This window comes from Cydia fagiglandana, chromosome Z (assembly GCF_963556715.1).
Source record: "Cydia fagiglandana chromosome Z, ilCydFagi1.1, whole genome shotgun sequence".
Classification (NCBI taxonomy): Eukaryota; Metazoa; Arthropoda; class Insecta; order Lepidoptera; family Tortricidae; genus Cydia; species Cydia fagiglandana.
This window is the reverse complement of record NC_085959.1, coordinates 37,691,458-37,716,959: the sequence shown is the minus strand read 5'-3', so window position 1 is coordinate 37,716,959 and position 25,502 is coordinate 37,691,458. Positions and strand designations below refer to the sequence as shown.

Here is a 25,502-nt window from a genome sequence, read left to right as displayed (position 1 = left end):
TTTAGCGAGAAGTCTGCTCCTCAACAAAGTTGTGGTACGTGTACCAATGTCGCAACACTAGGCTTTCTTTGTATTGTTGGCCAGCTTGACAACTAGGGCTTCACTAAATTGACTGTCGCTGTCGCCGGTTTCATTCGTGTTTAGATATTTAAAATGAATTCTTTATATTTGGCCCTATTTTAAAACAGTAATAATTTAATCAGTTTAGAAAAGTAATCAAGCCAAGAATTATAACGTTTTAATACTCCATCATATCACCATGTAAGTAAATAGGCGTTCGTAAAATTTAAGTTAAGGTTATGTTGTCATAATGTTATTTAAGTTTGCTAATATTTTTGCAGGAACGCTAGCTTAAATTCGAGTTTGTTGCAACGCACCATAGATCTACAATATGAGAATAAGAAGCGCTCTTATTCTTTAAAGTGGAGCATGATAAATGGCTGCCTCTTCACTGTCTTCGTTTACGATTTGTAAGTATATTCTGAAATCTAACCCTTTATTTAAATCACACGATTTTCTTGCATCAGCGTGGTATTATTCTTCATAACTCAAATATTTCGACCACATGCTAGTTATGTCCTATGTAAAAAAACTGTATTATGTAAATTTTGGCGCCATTTGGGTATTAGCCATGCAATCTTTGATGCTATTTTAGTTGAATCTATAACTCTTAAAACGATTAACCTAACCTAACCCATCTGACCTTAAATTTGTCACAAATAATATGTTTTTAACCATTTTATAATACTCCTGTTTAAAAAATCGCAGTTGTTTTATATAGGTATCTATCTGTAAGTGCTAATTCCTTGAAACCAATGCTGCTTAGCTTGAATACCTGCTAAAGTTAGTTTGCTCAATATTGGTTAGCATTGAGTACCAAATTTCAGTTTTATGTTTATTATTTCAAGATCGATTTTTGCTGACAATTTCAGGCTTAGAGAGTTGGGGAGTAAAATTAGAAATAAGTTATGGTTTTATGCAATTTTCCAACTGTAATAGAAAAAAGTATCAAGAACTGATATACCAATAAGTATATGAATTTATGTGTCGGACTCATCAGATCATGCAAATGCCCCAACTACACGTCGGCGTTTCACTACGCGGAGTATGCCTTAGCACTAGTGCTGGGTATAAGTTTGATCCAGCACGGCTACCAGCTGTTGAAGCGGAGCCCACCGCTGGCCATCACACCGAGGCAGCGAGACTTGTTGGGAGTAGGTGACGCAGGTATGATCACAAAATCAAATAACTCTGTAAATATAACAAAACATTATTAGCTTAACCCTTAGCATAGGTTTTTAGGGGCAAAAACATACAGATAAAATAATAAAACAATGTAATATTTTATATTATATTAGTTTTGAAATTCATCTTAGGTATGAATCCATCATTGGGTGAAGGCCTCCTCCAGTTCAGTCCAGTGCTCTCTACTTTTGGCCACTGTCATCCTTTGTTTTCCTGCTTTTGCTAGGTCATCAGCCCATCGTATCATCGGTCGGCCAGGCCGTCTCGTTCCAGGTGGTCCTTTCCATTTTGTAGCTTCAATGGTCCATCTTTTATCTGAGTAGCCGAGCGTGACAAGTTGGAAAACATACAGATGTAGTGCATTAAATATATACCATAATATTTTCACAGAAACCTACGCACATGTCTTGCTATTTCAGTCAGCATCGGTACAAAAAGTACTGAGGTTGACTGAAGTAGCATGACAAATAAGAACGTTTCCCGGAAATACCGTGGAAAACTTATTGTCTATCTATTTAATCTATCTATCTAGCCCCTTTGTTCTGAGTTAGAGTATATCTCTAAGCTCAGTGTGCTGCTTGGCAAAGGCCTCCTCTAGCTCTTTCCCTACTGTCCAAACTGTGGGGGGTTTCAAACTTATTGAGGTCTGTCGTGGGCCACTCTTCTCCAGTTCGGGCCCGCTGTGAGTCTGAGTTCATCCTCCCATCTTGTTCGAGGTCTCCTCTGGTACCAATCCGTTACAGTCTTACACTTATTGTACGCCTCTTTATTTCAACAGACACATCATTCCGCATAGTCGAGCAGCAATCGCTGTCGTCCCACTCCATATCGCCGGACGTGTCGTCGTTGTCGGCGTCGCAGTCGCCTCGCTGGCGGCGTAACGCCGACGCCGGCAGCCGCTCCGTGTCGGCGTCGCCGCCCGACCCGCCGCGCGCCGACACCACGCCCGACTGTTTCATTTCAGATTACACTGAGCTCGATCACTACCTCAAGTTAGTGTCTTAATGTGTTTCGTTTTTTTAGGGTTCCGTACCCAAAGGGTAAAACGGGACCCTATTACTAAGACTTCGCTGTCCGTCCGTCCGTCTGTCACCAGGCTGTATCTCACGAACCGTGATAGCTAGACAGTTGAAATTTTCACAGATGATGTATTTCTGTTGCCGCTATAACAACAAATACTAAAAACAGAATAAAATAAAGATTTAAATGGGGCTCCCATACAACAAACGTGATTTTTGACCAAAGTTAAGCAACGTCGGGAGTGGTCAGTACTTGGATGGGTGACCGTTTTTTTTGCTTTTAACCCTTTGACCGCCGTTGTCCGGTATACAAGACAACGATAGAACGATACGCTGGCGCCGTCGTCTTGTATGCAAGACACAAATTCAACCACTGAGTTAATGTGAAAATAATAACAATTGCAATTTCATTTACACTCTTGTTCATATTTTAGGTCTTGGTTTTTTCATTTATTTGCTTTTTAAGCAGCTATATAAATCCATTCTTTTATAATAAGGCATTTTAAAAAATTGCTCCAATTTTCAACGTTTTTCATGTTCCTCGTCGCCGTTGTCTTGTATAAAAGACAGCTAGGGATGGGAATGTGAACTCGATATGGGAATTTTTAAAGTAAATATAAAGGTTGAAATATGTTTTTATTTAAGTATTTGAACACTTGTTAATCGCCATTTTTTTAACGAATAGTAGGTAACTACTTACTAGAATACGTAGAACGAGAGTCAGATAGGCATAACTACATATATGTAAAGTTCAGGCAGCTTCTTTAGCTGTATAAAGTAGAGTCAGACAAGTAAATTTGCCCTTGTAGATTGTGGACTATTTAATTGCAGAAGAGATAAATAAAAAAAATAATTGATGTTATTTTATAGCTTAGTGGGAGGGATACAACGGTCGTTGCGCCGCTTCGCACAAGAGTGGTACAGATGGACATACCTGTTTATCAGACTTTAGTTTATTGTTATAACATTGAAATTAACGTGTAATTTTTTTTATAACAAGTCATTGAACGTTTTTTTGATAAGAGTTTATAAATTAATGTAAACCAAACTGAAATTATAATGATAGATTCTAATTCCGGAATATCTTCACTCATTAAAAATTCAACCCACGTGTAATTTTCACTAAAACAGTTCCGGTATATTGACTTTATCGACACATGATGCACAGCTTTAACGTTACGCCAATATATTTTACGTACCGACAAGCGCTTACGCCGTTGACCTAGAGACTATTATTACTTAATCCGCGCGGAAACGGTCCTTGTCGGTCTGCACTGCGGGCAGTCCATGCGCGCCGTTGTCTTGTATAAAAGACTTCTCGTACAGCCTAGTGCGGCGATATCACGTCTTGAATCGACATTGTTTAGTGGTTGTTTTTTATGTTAAATCCCTATATTTAAACATTTTTGGGTTTAAAACATATGTTTAATTTTGGAAATTTGGAATTAAATTAAAACAGGATAAGAACAAAGCTAAATTAAAAAGATTTTTACCATAAATTGTAAATATCGATATCACTATTTGCAATCCCTAAACTTTTTATTAGTTGTTTACTTAAAATTTGCTCTGGCGTGTGAGTGAGCGTCTTTGCGGACTAGGTCCGGCGGCCAAAAGGTTAATTTTTTTTTTTTTTTTGTATTATGGTACGGAACCCTTCGTGCGCGAGTCCGACTCGCACTTGCCCGGTTTTTTGAACATGGATAGAAGCTAAGCGGGCGACGTGCTTCAAATTTCTCAATATAGTTGTCTTTAAGGGGCCCACTGACTAACAGTCCGCCGGACGGTATCGTCCTGTCATTTAGAACAAAATTTTGACAGTTCTGAACAACTGACAGGCCGATACCGTCCGACGGACTGTTAATCAGCGGGCCCTTTTAGATATTTTTGGTACTAACTTTAAACGAGCAATTCTGTATATTTATTTCGGAGATCTCGGTAACGGCTCTAACGATTTAAATGAATTTTGCTATATGGGGGTTGTTGGGGGCGAGAAATCGTTCTAAAAACGCGCATTTTAAAGTTTTTATATGTTTTCCGAGGTATGATCGGTCTCCCAGATATATGGTACTAATGGCGTTATTCATAAACGCGTGACTGGCCTGAATTAGATATGAATCGTTTGCCTTTATCTGTCATTTTGACTTATGTATTTATTTGTAAGAAAGGGATAAAACATAATTTACCTAAATCAGGCCTGTAAAGTGTTATGAATAAGGGGGTAAGATTTTTTATAGCTGGTCAGTGGCAAACAGCCGTTTGGCCCGCTTGATAGTAGGCAGTTGCCTATAGATCTTGTACATCCTTATAAATAAAAACTTTAAGAAGCCTATATGTTGTTCACAGACAATATGAAGAGCGGAGCATCCTCGAGTCGTCCCTCAACGTCAGTACCAGCAGCCCCACGCCTATGCCCCCGCCACACTATCAACTCGCCACCTTGGATATAGGTAAATACCATAGTCTAATAAAACATGGTCTTCTCTTCCCAGAGTGACACAAGCCTACGTCACAATAACATGGCCGCTGTATATAGCGCTGTCGCATATTGACGTAGGCTTGTGTCAGTCACGTGACCACGAAAAGACGGGAAGAGAGTACCAGGCGGAATATATTGTTATACCATGGGTAAATACATTTATTTTAACTGTTACACGTACATTGCGTCGCCCGCTGGTTGATTGGTTTTGTGTATCTAATTCGTTAGTCTTTATCTGTAACTAAAACAATTTTTTATTTTGCAGAAAGTAAACTAGAAGATTCCGGCTCGAACGATCGCAGTGGACTGAGCGGGGCCCCTCAGGTGTGGTGGCGTCTTCAACTCGACCCGCAGAGGCTCACCGACTGGAACCTCAACTTGAGACTGGTCAGTTCCTCATGTAATCTATCCTGCCTAGGTAAACACTGTTAAAGAAAGTTTGTTAGATGAATTAATATACAGATGTATGCCATAATTGTTTACCTTCGAAGGTCATTCTAAGAGTTGACGGACTGTACATTCATTTTTAGGGTTCCGTACCTCAAAAGGAAAAAAAAAACGGAACCCTTATAGGATTACTCGTGCGTCTGTCTGTCCGACCCCCCCTCCCCCCCCCCCCTTTATCTCTGAAACTACTAAAATTTTGATAAAATACATAATATAAGTAAAGTATTACCTATAGATGACAGGAAAACCTATTAGAAATGTGCAGTCAAACGTGAGTCGGAATTATGTACGGTACCCTTGGAACGCGAGTCCGATTCGCACTTGACCGGTTTTGTTTATCTACAGTGGCTACATGTAACGATTCTGGAGCGGTTGGTGAGAGAGATGGCGGCTGTTGACGAGGCCCTAGCCAGGATCGGTCTGCATGACGTTAAATTGGGACATGTAAGTGCAACATTTTAACCGTTTGAACGCCACGCCTATCTCGTCGGAATGCATGAAAGTTGATATTGGGCTGTAGCCGCGCGTCAGTTGAGGACTTGACGTCTTTGATCGTCAAATTGTTAATGACAAGGCGTTCACATCAAATATCTCTAGCAAGTGGAGCACTACCCACTAGACCAGGCAGGGCATTTATTTGTGTGATGAGTTGATGTCACAGATATTTGTTCCTGAGTCATAATTGTTATATAAGTAATATATTATATGTATCATTGTCTGAGTACCTACAACACAAGCCTTCTTGAGCTTACCTTGGGGCTTAGTCAATTTGTGTCAATATATCCTATAATATTTATTTATTTATATACCTCTTTTTATAGACACGTAGAAGACAGAAGGACACCGGTCTGTACATGTCAGTTCAAAGGTCTCAGTTTTACTAGTCTGTTTTACCATTACTTCAGACACTTTGACCAGTGGACTTAATTAAAGCTTTTGTGCAAAAATAGTAACACATTTTTAATGTGTTTTAAGATCGTGATTTTTATCTATCGAGTAATAATCGTTTAATCAGATTAAGTTACTAAAGAAAGGATTGCTGGCCATACATTTGGCAGTCGTAACGTAATATGATCTAAAAAAGGGCTATGAGTTTTAAAGAAATCTGTTAGCTGTATGTAATGCACCTTAAGGTGGTTCGCTTTTCATACAAAATTCAATCAAAGCTCATTAAGTAACTACACACTATTAGTACACAAATATTTCCGCATTTATCTTCTTTCGAATATTCGTTTGCGCGAAATTAACAGGAAAACAATGTTTCATACAGAAATCATGCAAAAATCATAGTTAACTTTTCATCAATTTTACGTATGTATGTGTCACAAATGTCGTGTACAGATACATTTGCGACGTTGCCATACCATTTCCGACGTTGCCGGGCTGACCACGGCTCGAATTTGGAGTGCCGTCATGTTTAGTGCAATTTTGTTGACACTGATATTTGACAGGTAGTTAATTGACCTAAGCGAGAAGTTCGTCAGCTTAGCTAAGAACTATCATGGCGTGTTATGCAAACAGTGGCTTTTTTGCTTGCAAACGGAAGATTCCCGGTTCGATCCCCAGTCATTGTATGCTGGAACATAACTTTTTGTATTTTTGTTACACCTAAATTTGGTATTGTTTTTTTTTATTTTTATTTAATTTTTCTTATTATCATAAATAGATTATTAAGTATGGGCTACACGTATTCTTTTATTTTTACAAAGATAATTAGAAATTATACTCTTCCTAATCACTCTGATTTTTACAATCAGGACTTCCTCACTGCAATAAAAACCGGGCAAGTGCGAGTCGGACTCGCGCACGAAGGGTTCCGTGCCATAATGCAAAAAAAAAACAAAAAAAAGCAAAAAAAACGGTCACTCATCCAAGTACTGACCACTCCCGACGTTGCTTAACTTTGGTCAAAAATCACGTTTGTTGTATGGGAGCCCCATTCAAATCTTTATTTTATTCTGTTTTTAGTATTTGTTAATTGTTATAGCGGCAACAGAAATACATCATCTGTGAAAATTTCAATTGTCTAGCTATTACGGTTCGTGAGATACAGCCTGGTGACAGACGGACGGACGGACGGACGGACAGCGAAGTCTTAGTAATAGGGTCCCGTTTTACCCTTTGGGTACGGAACCCTAAAAAGAAGTGTATAAAATTTCCTGTGGTTAAAAATAATGGATTTTGTCTATGAATGAAAAACACAATTATTACTATAGTTTGTTTTTTTTAGCATTAGAAATAAGGTAAACAATCTTGACGTGTCTTTTAATTGAAAAACACATTTTAAAAATAAGTTACGGCAAATATGTAACAATTATAAATCTAATACGATCATTTATATTCTTCTGCTTTCATAAGTAATCGTTTTTAGGGTTCCGTACCCAAAGTGTAAAGCGGGACCCTATTACTAAGACTTCGCTGTCCGTCCGTCCGTCCGTCCGTCCGTCTGTCACCAGGCTGTATCTCACGAACCGTGCTTAGACAGTTGAAATTTTCACAGATGATGTATTTCTGTTGCCGCTATAACAACAAATACTAAAAACAGAATAAAATAAATATCTAAATGGGGCTCCCATACAACAAACGTGATTTTTGACCAAAGTTAAGCAACGTCGGGAGGGGTCAGTACTTGGATGGGTGACCGTTTTCTTTTTGCTTTTTTTTGTTGTTTTTTTTGCATTATGGTACGGAACCCTTCGTGCGCGAGTCCGACTCGCACTTGCCCGGTTTTTGATTTTTAAAAAACCTGATAACACTGAGTATGTGGGGGAAGCGCTGCTGGCCTAGCGGAAAGCAATTCGGAGGTCGCGGGTTCTAACCCCGGCTTGTACCAATGATTTTTCGAACTTTTGTACGAAATAGCATTTGATACCTACCTATTTATACACCGATACCTATTTTTCGGTGAAAGAAAACAATGTGAGGAAACCGGACTAATCCAAATAAGTTTACTCTCTGGGTTGGAAGGTCAGGGCAGTCGATTTCGTAAAAACTAGTGCGCATGCCAATTCTGGGATTAGTTGCCAAGCGGAGATTGAATATCTGGGAGACCGACCAAAGCTTACAAAACATAAAAACTCAAAAATGCGCGTTTTCTCATAGACCTAGCTAAGAGATCAAACCCCTTATAGCAAATTTCATCGAAATCGTTAGAGCCGTTTCTGATACCATCCAAATATATAAATAAATAATTATATATCTAATAATTGCTCGTTTAAAGGTAAGATAACACAAAGGAGAAACAAAAAGAAATGACCTACTCGCACCAGTCTTGAACCCCAATCCTCTTGCACGTATTTCCACGAACATACCGTTACGCTATTGCAACATACTTACGTTGTGTGAAATTGTCTACTACAAGGATCACGGAAACACTGTTTGCATGTGTGAGTAATAGTAGGAAAAAGCGTGACAGCAACACTCCGTCGAATTAAAAAGGTGGTTTTTGCACAATGAAGTATTCAATGTTTATTTTAATAGTTCAATATTTACTTAAAGAGTGCGCGAAACATACTTTTAAGTATACAAATACCAAGACCATTTCACAAAAAAATAAAATCTGAAATTTTGCAAAAGTGGTGCCATCTAGCGAGAGTTAAGTTTTGAGTAACCTAGGCGAACCACCTTAAGTAAAATTATTGTATTGTATTTGTCAGGTATCCGTGGAGCGTTTACGACAGAGCGCAAAGACCGTGGGTTGCGGCTCTTTGGCCGCCGTGCTGCCTTTCCTTGAAGCGTTCCCAGACCAGAAGTATCTCGTGCAAAGGATCAAAGGTAACATTACATCTCACGATGCATCGTACGCTTCCGCCACTCACGTCACTCAGGGTGGTATTCCACTTGTCCAGTCATTGAGTTTGTCCAATGTCATTGAGTCTCACTCTCTCATTAAGCAAAATGCGAGTACACATTGGACAAAGAAATTGGATAGGTGGAATATCACCCTAAGGCAATGACACTCGAAGTAGGAGCATTTGCTCCTTCCTCTATTGCACGCGCATAATTATATTGCTGTTCCGCTCTCACAGTAACATTGTCCGCCGGAATCATGGGTAAGATAATTATGCGCCTGCGACAGAGATAGGAACAGGCGGTTTTTATTTAAAGGTAGTGTGCACCAACCTTCGTAAAGTCTATTTCAATAGAACTTGCTAACTATGTAAACAAACCGTCATATTGAAATTGTCTCTGAATGATGAATTTACTGGTAATGGGCAAGACTCCTACTTACTACTTTACCAATGTCAAACACGTCGAATAATAAAATACCAAAAGTAAAAAACAAGTAGTTACTTATTTTTAATTTGTTTAATCACAATCAGAAGACAAATTAGTACTTAAGAATGACGTATTGATGTATTTTATAAGCGGTAGGTACAGAACGAGGGTTGGGTAGTGTGTAGCGGGTTTATATCACAAACTTTAGTCACAACACTAACCATCATAGACAATTGTAGAATTTAAAAGAAACAAAACCGTCATTCCATCAGGTCCTAGTAACCTAACTTATAAAAACCATTTTAAACTTTTAATTAAATATCCAAGATACAGTAAAGATTTATATATTTTACGGAACGAACCGTTTCAATAGTGTATATGTGTATGGTTTCAATGGTATTTGATGAGGTGGTGTGAAAATTCAAAGAGAAACAGTGATAAAACAAAGTTACGTTGTTTGTTTACATAGCAAGTTTTATTGAAATAGACTTTAGTAAACTACTTACGATACTTACAGAACTGGCTGTCGGCGGCTGTCTCAGCAACTACAAATGGAACGGCGGCGGCAGCGACTACGACGATAGCAAGCCCACCGACGCGGAGATAGTCCTACACTTACTCGCCACCTACCTCGACGGACAACTACCTGACGTCGGCCGTAAGGTACATCACTAGTATGTAGCTACATCAACTACAAATGGAACGGCGGCGGCAGCGACTACGACGATAGCAAGCCCACCGACGCGGAGATAGTCCTACACTTACTCGCCACCTACCTCGACGGACAACTACCTGATGTCGGTCGCAAGGTTAGTAGCCGGCTCCACACAGAGCAAGCATACGCGCGAGGCAATTTCCTCGCGCACAAAATGGCCAGTGTTGATGTGCATTGCCCGAGGCATGTCTATCTACGCCTCGCGCGTATGCTCGCTCTGTGTGGACCCGGCTAGTCATGGAAATTGTCACAAATATGTCGTTGATAGAACGTCACTGTCCTGATAAAAGCTTAAACTTGAAATTACCTCTGGCATTTCAAGCGGACATGGTCCTTTTAAGAGACCCACTAAAAAGGGATACATTATATTCTTAATCTGCGCTAGTTTTTGCCTGACTGCCGAGAGGAAATTTGTCGAATATTTTTATGAAGTGAAATAGAAATTCGTTATTTAAATTGGTCTTATTTTTCTACTTCAACACGTTACAACGCTAGTGTTTTACCGAATATTTCGTCTGCTTGCGACATTAACTATTTGATATTTTTGTAGGCGTTCACGGAAGGCCACATATCAAGCGCGCCTTCACCACCGCCGCGCGGCGCCAGTGCGTTGTCTATACATAAAGTGACCAGTCGGCCGCCGCACTACGTACTGGCATTGGAAGACGATACTATTGAGGTGAGTACCAGCTTTTAAAAACTGTTATTAAATAGGTTAGACACTCCGTTAATAGGATTCATGTATCGGGTAGGCAATTCACAAAACCCACGCCCACGCAGCAATATGTTGATACAATTCATCGCCAGTCTACTTGTGACCACGAACGTAACTTCACGTTGGAAACGTCAGGCCATAAACCTAATAATTGGTGATCGGTAACAATGATTGAATTTCATTCTTTTAACTCACCGGTCAGCAAGCTTTTGGCAGCCAAGGGCCACACAATAGTTAACCAAGTTGACGCGGGCCGCTTTTTGTTAATATGTGTGACTTTATCAGACATTGTCGTTTGACAATATTACATACAAAATAGCCAGGGGAGCTCGCGGGCCGCTTGTTGCCGACCGCTGCCTTAACTCAACAACGCTGCCATGAAATTAAACCGTTGTTGCCGATCACTAATAATAACAACAAGAAATAAAAAAAACCGGCCAAGTGCGAGTCGGACTCGCGTTTCTAGGGTTCCGTACATAAGTTCGACTCACGCTTGACTGCACATTTCTAATAGGTTTTCCTGTCATCTATGGGTAAGGAACTAATTTGTGTATTTTTTTCAAAATTAACCCACCCAGTAGTTTCGGAGATAAAGGGGGGGTCATTATTTGGATATTTTCTGACATAACTTCGAACCTATGTATTTTAAAATTATAAAAAAAAAACATGTCCATCTTTGGGTCACTAATTTACATATGTGTACAAAATTTCAACTTAATTGGTCCAGTAGTTTCCGAAAAAATAGGCTGTGACAGACGGACAGACAGGTAGACGCACGAGTGATCCTATAAGGGTTCCGTTTTTTTCCTTTTGAGGCACGGAACCGTAATAAAACGACCAGCATTATTAAGGGGGTTAATTTTGCAGGTGTGCCGCGGGCGCAACAACCTCCTGCACACGATACTGCTGCTGATAGCAGCTTGCGCGCGGCGCACGCCGCCCGCGCTGCACCGAGTGCACCTCGGGCCCGCCGGACTCAACATGCTGTGGATCATATCTTAGGTGCTAAGTGCACCTAATAAAAAGCAATTAATTAATGGTGCAAGTGGGCCTAAGTGGCCCACTTGCACCATTCCCTAACCCGGGGCTAAGAGCCACCCCACATCTGGCGTCTTTCGAGCGTCGGCGTCTACAATTCTATGGCCGCTGCTCGACGCAAAGTCGACGCAACTGCGCAGCGACGTCATTTTCCATAGCGCTGACCAGACGCCGACGCTCGAAAGACGCCAAATGTGGGGTGGCCCTAAGAGTCCATCAACATGCACACTAGCGCCACTGTGTCCGACGTTAAAACGGCCGTTTTTGTGAGTTCATAGAACGACGAATGCGCAGTCTTAGCAGCCTTAGCAGTGGCGCTAGTGTGCACTAGTTAAACCTGGAGTTAACAGTAAGATACGTTCGTACGTTTTTGTGAAAAATACGATAAAAAATATCTATACTCTAGAAGACTTAGAAGCCTTTTAGCTTGAAGACGGGCCGTTAGTGAGGCGCTTCCGTTGCTATCTGTAGAACTAAATTGAAAAGTTGATTGGTTGTTTTCTTTGATGTTTAAATCTATAATCGGAATTTTAGACTAATTACACTTTCTTGTAATATATATATTTGTATTATATGCCATATTAAGTTAAACATTCCTATGTTAGGATACTCTATAACGATTTTTAACTTTTTGACCGCCTGAGACGTCAACTGACGCGCGCGGCTACAGCCCAATATCAACCTTCGTGCATTCCAGCAAGGTTCACGATGACGCGGCGCGCACGATACGTGCGGCGTTCAAAAGGTTAACTTAGGGCCCCCCCACATCTGGCGTCTTTCGAGCGTCGGCGTCGTCGGCGTCGGTCCAGCGCTATGGAAAATGACGTCGCTGCGCAGTTGCGTCGACGCTGCGTCGACGTTGCGTCGACGTCGGCCATAGAATTGTTGACGCCGACGCTCGAAAGACGCCAGATGTGGGCCCTTAATGTGTATATGTCGTTTTCCATTAGAGAAGAGTCCTTATGCTTAATCTGCAATAAGGATGTTTCTATCAAAATTTCTGTTGGAATTTCAGGTGGAATCGTCCTTATTGCACTTGAAGCATAAGGACCCTTCTGAGATGGAAAGACACATATTTCATTTGTCTTAAGACCAAAAGTTATTGGCAGATCTGACATAACGGTTATAATTAGCTTCTGCCAAACACTATGTCCTTCCCCGGGCCTGAAATTACCTACATACTAAATTTCATCTAAATCGGTTCAGTGGTTTAAGTGAAGGGTAACAGACAAAGTTACTTTTGCATTTATAATATGTATTAGTGTGTCTTTCGAGCTTTGGTCGTTATAAAATTATGTTATTAGAGTTAGCCCGAGCTAACTGCATGGTATTTGCAAGGTGTGGGAAAGTCGTCATAAATGTTAAATTTGTATGTAAATATGACGTTTATATTGACGCTCTCCATACTCTCCATACTCCATACTCTCTTGTCCATACTTTGTTGTATAAAACTCGGTGCATAGTTAATTTAGACGAACTGCGCCTTCCTCCATAGAGATCTGTAGATGCACTCACACATACATAAACAAAAATCTGTACTTTACCGTGTTTGTCAGCATTTCTACGATTACTTTAGGGTGGTATTCCATCCGTCCAATTTCTATGTCCAATGTCATTGCGTCTCACTCTCTCATTAAGCAAAATGTGGGACAAAATACACATTGGATAAAGAAATTGGACAAGTGGAATACCACCCTTAGGTGTAAGAACTTTGAAGAAGTGCATGCACTTTTAAATTGGTTTATTTATTACACATTACCCAATGTGTTTTATTTTGATAAGTATTCAAAACTTATTTTTTTTAATAGTATTTAATAATACCGAACTGTATGTATTGAATAAGTGTACTGAGACTAAAATCATTGCTTTATACTTAAGATTAAAAATAAATATTAGTACCTAGGTAAAACTTATGTTAAGTTGCGAACACAATGTTGTACTATCTGTAAAAATAAAGTATTCGAAAAGTAAAATGTGATTATTCCTTGTAAAAAATCGTATTAACCTTTTGGACGCCAATGACGGATATATCCCCACCGTAGGTCCAACGCCAAAGACTGAATGATGCGTCACAGACCACAGAGCAACATAGACTTACGTGCATATGCATAAAGTTCAATTTCAGTTTTGACACTTCGGTGACGTGGCGTCCGAGTGATAGCTTGTGTGTTTGACACGGCGTCGAAAAGGTTAAAAATAAAAATCCGATGTTGTTTATTAACCTTTTCGACGCCGTGTCAAACACAATAGTCACTCGGACGCCACGTCACCGAAGTGTCAAAACTAAAATCGAACTTTATGCATATGCACATGCACGTAGGTCTATTTTGCTCTGTGGTCTGTAACGGTTTAATCGGTCTTTGGCATTGAATGAAATGAATGAAAACATTTATTTTCAGGCAACTATTGGCCCATAGATAAATACCTTAAAACTAGCATACATATTAATACAAAATATATCTTAAAACTAAAAACAAAATTATGGCTGCGATGCAGTTCGCAACCCCGCAGTGTCAGGCATTGAACCTGCGGTGCGGATATATCGGTCATTGGCGTCCAAAGGGTTAACAATCGCTGATCGTCCTAGATAGTAGGTATTTGCGTTTAGTAGCAAATGTATAAATTCATACTAATCAAAATGTTAACGGGCCCTAAGGCAAGTGTACACGCTCGTAGGGGCCTTATCAGATAATAATAAATAATCGATCATTTCCAAAATTAATGGAGTTAACTAGAATACCGGTTTCTTTGAGAAATTTTAAGCCCAGGAATGCACCCTTGATAATCTAAAATAACCGGACAAGTGCAAACTATAGTTGCTCAGACTTATTTTAACATGCACTCTAACGCGTTGACAAAGTCTTTTTCACCACACCAGCTCGGAAAGGCTTACTTTGCACTTCTAAAACTGATAGCAAAGTTGCATTTTATTCACATGTGAGGCAAAGGGTGCCCTATTGATATTCCGAAAAAAAATACGCCGATTTTTGTTTCGCCGACAACGATTCGCCGACGGGTTCTTTGGCAGAGTAACGATTGGCCGAATCTCATTACGCATAATAGTCATTTGCGAGAGTAGTCAATAAGCAGAACATTGATACGCATATTCACTATTCGTAGAATAATCATTTAGTAATTGTCATAATTACCCGAGAAACCATTGGTCGAAACACAATAGGTCGAATGTTCATTTGGCATTAATATTTTCTCTAATTTATTACTTTACTAAATTAACTTTCACATACTCGTAGTATTCATTGAAATTGCTAAAAAAGCAGTTTAGGTTAGTTTAGAGCTGCACCCTTAAGAAAACGAACCGTTGCTGGAAAAGTGGGTTAGGTTGGGTTAGAACTGCGACCCCCAAGAAAACGAACTGTTGCCAGAAAATTGGCTTAGGTTAGAACTACGACCCCGAAAAAAACGAACATTTTCCAGAAAAGTTGGTTATTAGGTTAGGTTAGAACTGCGACCCCTAAAAAATTTATTCTTTCCAGAAAAGCAGATTGCGTTAATTGACGAATAACGCAATCTGCTTAATAATAAAAATCCATAAATAAAAATTTTGGTAAAAACCGGATTTATAAGAAGTAACTTTTCTACAGGTCCATGAACCTGTGAAATGAAATTACATGAACAAATTGTCCTTGAAACTAAACCAATGTTTAAATTTTTTGGTAAACCATAACTAATCCGAACTAAAATTATTTGAAGTAAATATTGTGTTAAAGATTTTGCCATTTGAAATAACTTGATTTTTTTTCTGTGAAACAAAAATCTATAGAAAAACTTGCCGGCAAAACAAAGCTAAACCATATAAATATAATAATTCTTATAAACCATAATTAACTTAAAAAAGGATAATATTTTATTTCATCCTTTTGAATATGGGTTTTCTTTAATTCTGCAAAAAGTTTTTGTTTCAAAAATAACGACTTATATATAAAATGTGAAACGTTATTCGACTAAACATTGCTTAAACGAAACGATTACTCTGCTAAATGGAAATCGTCCACTAATAGTTACTGCTAATTTACACAGAAGCGAACTGAACGGTATGTGAACCAAGAGTCTACGTAACGTTAGTCGACCAAAAGTTACACTGACAAATAAATGACCCCGCGAAACGATGTTCGGCGAATCGTTGTCGGCGAATCGATGATCTGCTAAAAGTTTTTCGGAGAATCATTAGGTACCCGAGGCAAAGTAATCAAATGCAAATTTTGAGTTGTTTTCTCATATTTGCTGGTAGAATTGACTTTTAAATGATGATTTTGGATGATAAATATTTAATAACATTCATTTGGATTTGATTTTGTTTGATATTTTACATTTAATAATATTTGCTTCGGGTTGGTGTGGTGAAAAAATTTGTGTTTCACTCGGGGGCAAATTTTGTTTAACCCTCGTGCTTTGAAACCCTCGCAACGCTCAAAATTCCATTTTCCGAACCACTCGCTACGCTCGTGGTTCAATTTTGGAATCTTTCGCTTGCTCGGCTATCAATATTAGCACGAGCGGTTAAACAACAACTTTGCCCCCTTGTAAAACAAATAACTATTACACTTTGCATGGGTAGTTGTTTGTGAGGACTTGTAGCTCCTTTGTAAGTCTGGTGGCGGGTGTACAATTTTGACTGCGTTTTCTGGATACAAACTGGATGGAAAAAAGAATAACAATGACTTTGCTGGATGTCCTAAGTATTTTTTCTCAAACACGTCCGGAAATATTGCCATCCATATTGCTATTCATTTATTTCTTATAAGATGATTTTGTCAGTTTTCGACCCCTTCCCGTTATAGTAAGGAAAAATAAATTTGGGCGGATCCCGAGCCCTTTCCCCCTGTTTAATATTTATAAGAATTATAATTTAAGAATCTAAAGGAATAAAAGAATACATAATTTTTCAGAGTAGTTTTTTTAGGACCGTTTATTTTTATTTTTTGTTAATATACAGGTTTGATTTTGTTTTAGAAGAGAACTACTCCGCGGAAATATGCAAAACGTGTGAAATCATTCCAAGTTAGTTATGCTGGGTATTTTCCGCAAATCGACAACCATTCTGTTTCTGCCTTACTTGAAAACGAGGTAACACTATCTTTTCATCGTTCTTAAGTCTTTTGTTCGCTCTTAACCTTTCATCTGTCTAAGCACTGTCACTGTCACTGTGCGCAGGAATTAAAATCCTTTGTTTAATACAATAGGTTTAAATTCGTTCGCACTGATCAGTGCTTAGACATACGAAGGGTTAAGAAGAAGAAGAAAGAAATATAAACGAATCCTTGAAATTGAGTAATTAAATCTACCAATTAAAATACACGTCTTTGTCGCGAATTGTTTTGAAACTTGATCAATTTATAAGATTCTTATCTAAATTTTATCTTGATTAATTTTGAAGAATGGCCCACTAATTTGATTAAAAGCTTTGTGAATGCGCTGCAATATAACTAATATAAGGCTGCTTTAAATTACAATTAGCAGCAAAAGACGAGAGTAGGTAGGTACCTTACTATCTCAAAGTACCAATAAGCTTTATACGACGATTATTACGTATTGTAGCTTTCAGCGCTAATTACGACTCATAGTCGTTTCGCCTTTACGCATAATTTTTGCTACATCCCGGGAAATCCATGTTTTCGGGTATACACCGCTTAGACAGTAGCTTACTCGGAGCATTGAGTCAAAAGCAAATGTTCAAATTGCAAATCTTTTGCAATAAGGTACCAACTGCCGTATTCGAATTTTAAGATATTTACAAGAGACGACACGTACTACATCCATTCTAGATACTTTATAGTTTAGATATCAACTAGTTCTCTTTTGCAGGGCAATTCGGGCAACCAATGTCACTTTTACGTTAGATAGAGTAAGATATCTATTAGATGTGAATTGGATCTCTAAGTCATATCCTGTGGAAATCGTTCAAGAGTATCTCCAGAATCGCGCAAATGTCAAAGACAGGTTAGATCTTAAACATATCGTTATCGTATCTTAGTGATGTCTAAAAGATATCTAATAAATGTCTATTTCAAAATCCGAATCGGGCCCCTAGTCATTGTTTGTTTTGACTACCTATATAGAAGTACCTAGGGTACGTCGATGCCAATACATATTACGATACAAGAAAAACTGGGATAAAGGAGCACGTAAAATAGGTATTAGTGAGTATTCCAATTGTATTATTTACTTCTGAAAAAATATCTGATAACAATTCTATTTAATTATTTTTGGTCTAATTTTTAACAATATTTGATATTTTCTGTACGAAGATATCTAAAGTATCATAAAAGGGTTAAAAAACCTCCAAGAAGGTGCCAGGTGCCGAATTAAAAATAAATGCTTAGGCATGGGACCTTGGTTCACAAACTTCACTTCCGAGCCTCCAAGGTCAATGGGACCTCAAGGGCCTCTGCGCGGTCGTTATTGTGTAAGGGTCTCATAAGAGGACCCTTACAGCAGGGACACAGTCAAAGAATCGTATCTATATGACATTCTTGGTATACCTACCTTTACGTAGATTACATAGGTTCGACAGATTCTCCGCTCACAGATTTTAGTTTTTCAAAGGGGGTATCGCATTGTTTTAATTTATAACATTTTTTTCTTGAGACATACTCATCGCGTTAAGGATGAGCCACGCTAGACCGCGTCGGAGCTTTTTTTGCGGTTCTATTTCTATGGAAAGCAACCACGTGATCACCGATCAGCCGTCATAGAAAATGACATGTCGGACGCCTCGGCCCGGGCACGGCCCGGTCTAGCGGGAGTCATCCTTTAGCCTCCTCCACAGCTTCCTCTTAGCGTATTTTTTTTTGCGTAGTATTATAAAACCATCCAGATTTTACAACTCTTTAATATTTCCTGAAAGCCCTCCTGGATTATCCAACATTATGTAAATATCACACCCCCGTGGATCTGAGCCGGGTGAAATTTAATTTGTCCGTTCCGCTACGGGACGATTGTGCCCGCCATCTTGAACGAATGAATGGTTTAATTTAGTTCACTCATTGAACCGAATGAATGACTGCAGCGACGGCGAAAGGTGTAGGTTTAAATAATTTCGTCTATATTATGCTATGAAAGGACCCTAACTTTAAGGTAGGGTTGGCAAACCCACCGAAACCGGTTTTTTAAGGAGTTCCCTCAATTCCTCGTGGATTCTATTCATGGACTTTGACTAAAATGGGATCAGTTATAGATTTTTAAACAAAAATCTTAACTTATTCCATTGTTATATAAAAACGAGATACCTACATAAAAGATACAATGCATCTATTCGGTTCAAAAGATGGCGGCCTCAACATGTAACTGCTTAAGTTATGTAAATAGTTTTTGACCCGAGAAATATATAAACATCCACAAATACTTTCTTTGACACCAAACTTTAGCAATCTTAGGATAGTTTGGATTGGGACCGCATACTTTAACTTAGTGGGTAAACCCCAAGCAACAATAACTAGGTATTTCATTGTGAAAATTCTGTCTTTGCCGAATTCGGAATATTGGAGAATAACTTTGATGACACTTGCTGTCACCTCTATTGACAGTGACTTAAGTTTCAAGATGACATGTACTGGGACCGCGTCGAGCACCTTGGGCCAAATTCGACACGTACAACTGTCAGATTTCGCATCCACGTCAAATCAACAGTTGATTTTATTGCATACTGAGTAAGGTTGATTCCATCAACGGTGGATAATATCATTTGGTACAACTAAAACTCAACTCTAAACTAGGGGTGGTGCGGTTTGGTTTGCTTGTCACCCTAACTGTGGATTATTAATGTCAAATTTTGACATTGTACGTATTCGAGAACTTATGATTTTTCCCACATCAACGGGAGATCAACACGATACGTCAAACGTCGCTTGTCGAATAGGGGTCCTTACCTACTTGCCTGAAAAAAGTTGAACGTTCAAGTTGAAATCTTGAACATTGAGAGGGCTTTGACATTTGATCAAAGGGTCAAATTATACTTTTGAATAGCAATTCAACAACGTCCCACGAGAGGAAAGTTTATTGTACTGTACCTTAGTTTTAAAATACCAATGTACCTACCTAACCCAAATTAAATCTTCAAATATGTATTAATTACAATCAGCGCGAATTAAAGCCACCTAAAGCGTACTAGCCTAAACGAAACAATAAGGTCACTTTTCGTCTTTAGAGGATAAAATTAACTTTTACTCGTTTTATTCAAATTGGCGAGACGCAAAGCCTTTTCTCGCTCGATCTCCTACGGAAATGTGCAATCTCTCCAGCTTAAGCTATTTATATTCGTTCCACTCAGTTGGCGACAAAGCTTTTAGAGAGCTTTCATACACATTAAGCTTCCGGCATGCGAGCAATGGGCTTAACTCGGCTTAAGTTTTAAATATAATATATATTTTTTGAAGGGTATAAAAATAAATATACATAATATAAGAAATCGAAAATAGCATGACTGGTTTCCTTTGGTTAAATTTTTATATATAAAATCTGTATTGTATGTATGTACATTGATTCCTCAGAATACTATTTACATCATGGTTAGTTGTCGTTAATGGTTAAGTTGAGAATTTAATTTTTTAATTAATTATTCATTTTGCTTACTCCGCCTGTTCCTATCTCAAAGGGTCCGCGTTATAAGAGTATGTAATACGGCGGAAATTTAGACTTTATACGTCGACTTTTACTTACCGATCCTAGCTCTTATAACTGTTTAATTAAAATAAACCTTACTTAGTACGACACAAAGACGAGTATCCTATTGCTCATATTCACTGGTTAATATCTTCAGACGGAATTTGTCCTCATAAGGACAAATTAAATCCCTTAGCTTTCGGAAAATTCTTCGTATCTTTATATTGCGCCTGAAAAATGGACGCAGTAATATACTACCCTAACTACATGGAATTAAAGTTCGGTTTTAAATAATTTATGTCGAGTAGTTGTGACTTTATTTAAGTTAGAGTAAGGTTTTCATTTGTTACGATAATTTTAGTTAATAAATTCGAGTGTGGACTTTATATGGAGACGATAAGGTTGTAATTAGTATGAATGTAGTTAGGAGAAGATGTAAGGTAGTTCGTTCAATATTTATACCTAGACTTAATAATAAAAGGCAGGTAAGTATTTCATCTTGATATTTTTTTTCTTATTATGACCTTGACCTAGGTGCAAAAATTGTAGTCAGTTTCACTTTTTCAAATAGAGGTAAATTTCTACTGTTCGCATTCAAAGGTATCTTCGTTAGTCTAATTGTTATACCTAGTAAAAGTATCTACATACATTACACTTTTGACGCGTACCTACTTGATGTTCGTCAATTGCGGGCATTTTCTCTGTCACTGTAATTATGAGAAAAATCCCCGCAATTTGCGAATTTCGGTTTTCGCGGTAGACCCCCAGTTGCACCAAAACCGTCTGTCACCGTTAAAGCGTTCGCTAAATAATGTTTATATGGAAAGTTTCATTAGCTCACTGCTGACTGACGTTGATCGGTCCGTCAATTAATTGTTGTTGGTGCAACTGACTTACTTAAGTCTGATCGGCTACTTTTTACCAAAAATAATAATTTTACAGTACATTTTACGATTTTCCTAAAATGGACTCTGAATTTACTTTAGTTTACTATTCAATTGTAGCCGGCGAGGTACATTTATTTAACTACTTACCGGGTGTGGCCTGTAACATGAGCAAAAAATTAAACTGTAGGCTGTAACTCTTCATACTGACCAACATTTGTTCAGCGACTTTTAAAAATAACTTGTGGTTTGATTTTTAATACACTTTAAAGTTTATTCTAAGACGCAAAGTATTGCGAAACAAGCAACGTCAATCACAATGATACGGCGTGGCGATGGCGTCCATTGAAGATAATTCAAATTCATAATATTTATTATAATAATATTTATTTTGTATGAAAAATAGGGAGTCTAAATACTTCATAATTTTTAAAACTTGTTTAACAAAAGTGTCACCGTTTGAGGAGTACAATCTTTGTTTTAATTATTTGCTCGTGTTACAGGCCACACCCGGTATATTCAATAAGTATTACTCGTAAATATAACAAAAATCAGGGCAGTAATAATAATAAAGTAAACACACATAGTCGATGGGGCTCCATTAATTTAATTTCTTTACAAAGAGGCCGTATCCCTTGAGCATCGCGGAGACAGAAGAATACGTAATACGCAGAGGGGTCAACTAAGATGGAAATAAGTACAGATAATAGTACAGTCGCCATCAGATATATCGGAGCAGCCAAGGTGTTCACAAATATCTGAACACGCCTCTATTCAGGGCGTTAGAGTGCGTGTTCAGATATTGTGAACACCTTGGCCGCTCCGATATATCTGATGGCGACTGTACATTAAGATACAAGTGTTATTATGATGCAACTGATACAAGTGTTATGTTGGCCATTAGGTACACTCCGTACACTCGAGGCGATAATGTGCAAGCTGAGAGCCTACCGCGAACCACGTTCGACGTGATGCCTCTCTGTCGTACTTGTGAATTCGTACGTAAGTGTGACAGGGAGGCAAGACGTCGAACGTGATTCGCGGTAGGCCCTCTGGAAGCGAGCGCGCAATAAGAAAGCCGATACGTGTAATGAAACTAATGAACAATGCACACGTGCGTCATACGGCGTTTTTCAACACACTTGCGAGGAACTATGATAAAACCCTTTAAGTCATAATAATACAATATTAAAACTAAAGTTAAAAGTAGAAGTAAAATAAAAATACAAACTATAAAATATACTTATATGTACCTACAAAAAACCAAACCAATTACAAGAAAAACACCCCGTCTAAGGCCCACTTGCACCATTCCACTAACCCGGGGTTAACCGGTTAAACCTGGAGTTACCATGGTTATCAGTACAATTTGACACTGGGTTGACGGTTAACCCGCTTAACCCCGGGTTAGTGCGATGGTGCAAGTGGGCTGTTAGGTCGGACTGTGGCATGGAACCTATGACACTGGCGGCGTTACCTCTCTGTATCGCAAGGGAAATACGTTGAGAGAGGTACGCGCCAGCCCTGGGGTCCAATGTAAGCTAGTAAAAGTACCTACAGTAAAAAAGTGTCACATTACCTCACTAGTTCGATAATTGTATTGGAAAAATCACGCGTAACAGAAACAAAACGGTCGAGGTCAAACAGTAGAGCCTCTACCATCAGTTGGCTGAGTATTTTTCACTTACTTTCAGTGAATAAACGTGCCGTATGCCACGTTTTACGTTTCTGACTTATTCCATACTTTCTAGGCACGTATGGAACGTAAAAACGTTTGTAACTCATGGTACCAATTGAAATTTTTAGTTCTTTACGTGACCGGTAGAGGCACTGTACAATTACTCCATACATTTTCCTTAACTTGCTCGGCCGGCCGGTGTGATAACAGATGCGCTCAGCTTGTAATTTTTTGCAATCGTTATATGCATAATGCTGTTTACGAATTAGATGTGTTTTAAGTGTCTATTGTATATTTAATTATTTAAGTACTGCGGAATGGAGTATCGAGACAAACCATTCTGGTTTAACGGCGATGCTCTTGGATCAAAATATTATGTAATTGTGATTTATCTCTAATAAAAAAAAAAATAACTTTCTCGCTATCGACTGTCATTCACGGAACTCATGGTGAGCTTTAGGTATGTTTGAAGTTTCCGTTCTGTTGTTATTATTCTTCATGTAATATCTAAATCGGTAGCCCGAGTAAAGTGGGGCAAATTTCGGGATGTAAGTGGATCAAATGAGGATAGCTAGACAATGCTCCCCAGGGCAAGGTGGAGTGGACTTCCGATATAGGCACTCTCATTATTTTTGTTTTGCTATTTCCTACGGGAGTGGGGTTAAGTACGGTTGTTATGAATACAATAGTAATAGTTTTAATCACATCGCGGTACAGTCAGTCGTCGTAAATTTAAGAGTTAGGCTCTTGTCGGTGTAGCTCTCTCCATTTGACTCTATCCCGGGCCGCCTCCTTGATTTCCTTATTGGACATCTATTGGACATACGACACTACAGCCAGTATCACATTATAATTTATGGTGACCGCTAAAAGTGGCCAAATATATCGGAATACATCCTAAAGAGAAGATAAATCAAAAGTTTACTTTTTACATTGAATTTTTACCCATTTTTAATCAGGGGCAAATGCCACAGGTAAAATTTACGGCCAGACCAAAAGGTTAAAGGTTTACGTCTTAGGTTGGTATTTTACCTGTTAAATTTCTTGGGCGAATGTGCATTTCGTCTCACTGTCTTATTAAGCAAAATGTGAGACGCAAATACACATTGGACAGGTGGAATCATAGACCTAGTATTACGTAGATGAGTTATACGAGTGTCTCCGTGAGGGACAGAACTTACGCAATGCGACAATTTTAAAAACACGTTTTAACATTCCTGACAACATATCGAAAACAATCTACGTAATTCGGTCGGGTTATTTGTTGCTCACCATACTACATTTCTGATGGGGAACAAATACCGAACAAACAAAAAGTGAGACTGTGACAAGGACAAGCAACAATACCGCTTTCTCTGCTACTCTACTCCTACTGAAATTTCCATAAGTGCATTTGGCCCCTTCCCCGTGTCATCTCTATATTATTGTACCTCTATGGGTGGACCACCCTTACTTTATTATTTCAAAAATATTAAAACGAGTAGATACAGTAAAACCTGATTTCCCACGTAATAGGCCATTTTACCATTTTACGCTGTTCAAAGTATTGCTGTTTGTTAGAACGATACCAAAATTTAATAGATGTTTGTAAGAGGTTGGACAGAACCCGTAGTGTAAATTTCATTCGATAGCGTGACGAGCGTTCGCGTTTGCGTTATAAGTAGCAATGTACAAATTGCAGAACATTCCCAAAAAGCGGAAACGTTCTCGAGAATGATCTCAGAACATTCTGCAACATGGAAATTTATTGTTCCGCCATCTTGATTTTTTTCCAAAAAAATTTTTTTGTTTAGGAATCTAGAGGCCTCTATCTCCCGCCATGCCAAATCTCAGCGCGCTCGGACCGCTCAGACCAACTTGAAAAAATTAAAAAAAAGTCGGCCATTTTGTTTTTTTTTAATGCGGTTTGTTTTGTCTCGGGGTGGTCTATGACATTTGGTCGAGCACCCCGCACATACCACGCACCGTTTAAAAGTTGTCATAAAAAATAAAAGTGGCCAGTTTTCCCGCATATGTAGCATTTTTCCAAAAAAAATTTTTTCATAGGTATCTATACCTCGTTTTTTTAGCATTAGAAATTAGGTAAACAATCTTGATGTGTCTTTTAATTGAAAAACACATTTTAAAAATAAGTTACGGCAAATATGTAACAATTATGAATCTAATACGATCATTTATATTCTTCTGCTTTCATAAGTAATAGTTATTGATTTTTAAAAAGCGTTTTTCAATTAAAAGACATGCCAAGATCGCTTACCTTCTTTGAAGTTCTTTCTAATGCTAAAAAAAACGAACTATAGGGGACCCCGAGATTCCGTGACCAAAATTTCAGCGCGCGAGGACAAACTTGAAAAAAATTAAAAAAAGTTGGCCATATTGAAAAAAACATGGCCGCGTCAAAAACTGCCAGGGTCCCTCTATGACATTTGGTCGAGCACCCCCCACCTA

The 25,502-nt window shown here is 38.6% G+C and overlaps 1 protein-coding gene across 1 annotated transcript; it reads left to right on the top strand.

The window, feature by feature from the left end:
• Positions 1-110: 110 nt before the first annotated feature.
• Positions 111-11,837, top strand: LOC134679166 (transmembrane protein 209). Its single transcript, XM_063538040.1, has 11 exons — positions 111-261; positions 342-470; positions 1,061-1,227; positions 2,024-2,237; positions 4,608-4,711; positions 5,006-5,127; positions 5,533-5,631; positions 8,844-8,961; positions 9,923-10,068; positions 10,671-10,799; positions 11,703-11,837. Coding segments are annotated over exons 1-11 (1,365 nt in total). The 5' UTR covers positions 111-259.
• The last annotated feature ends 13,665 nt before the right edge of the window (positions 11,838-25,502 follow it).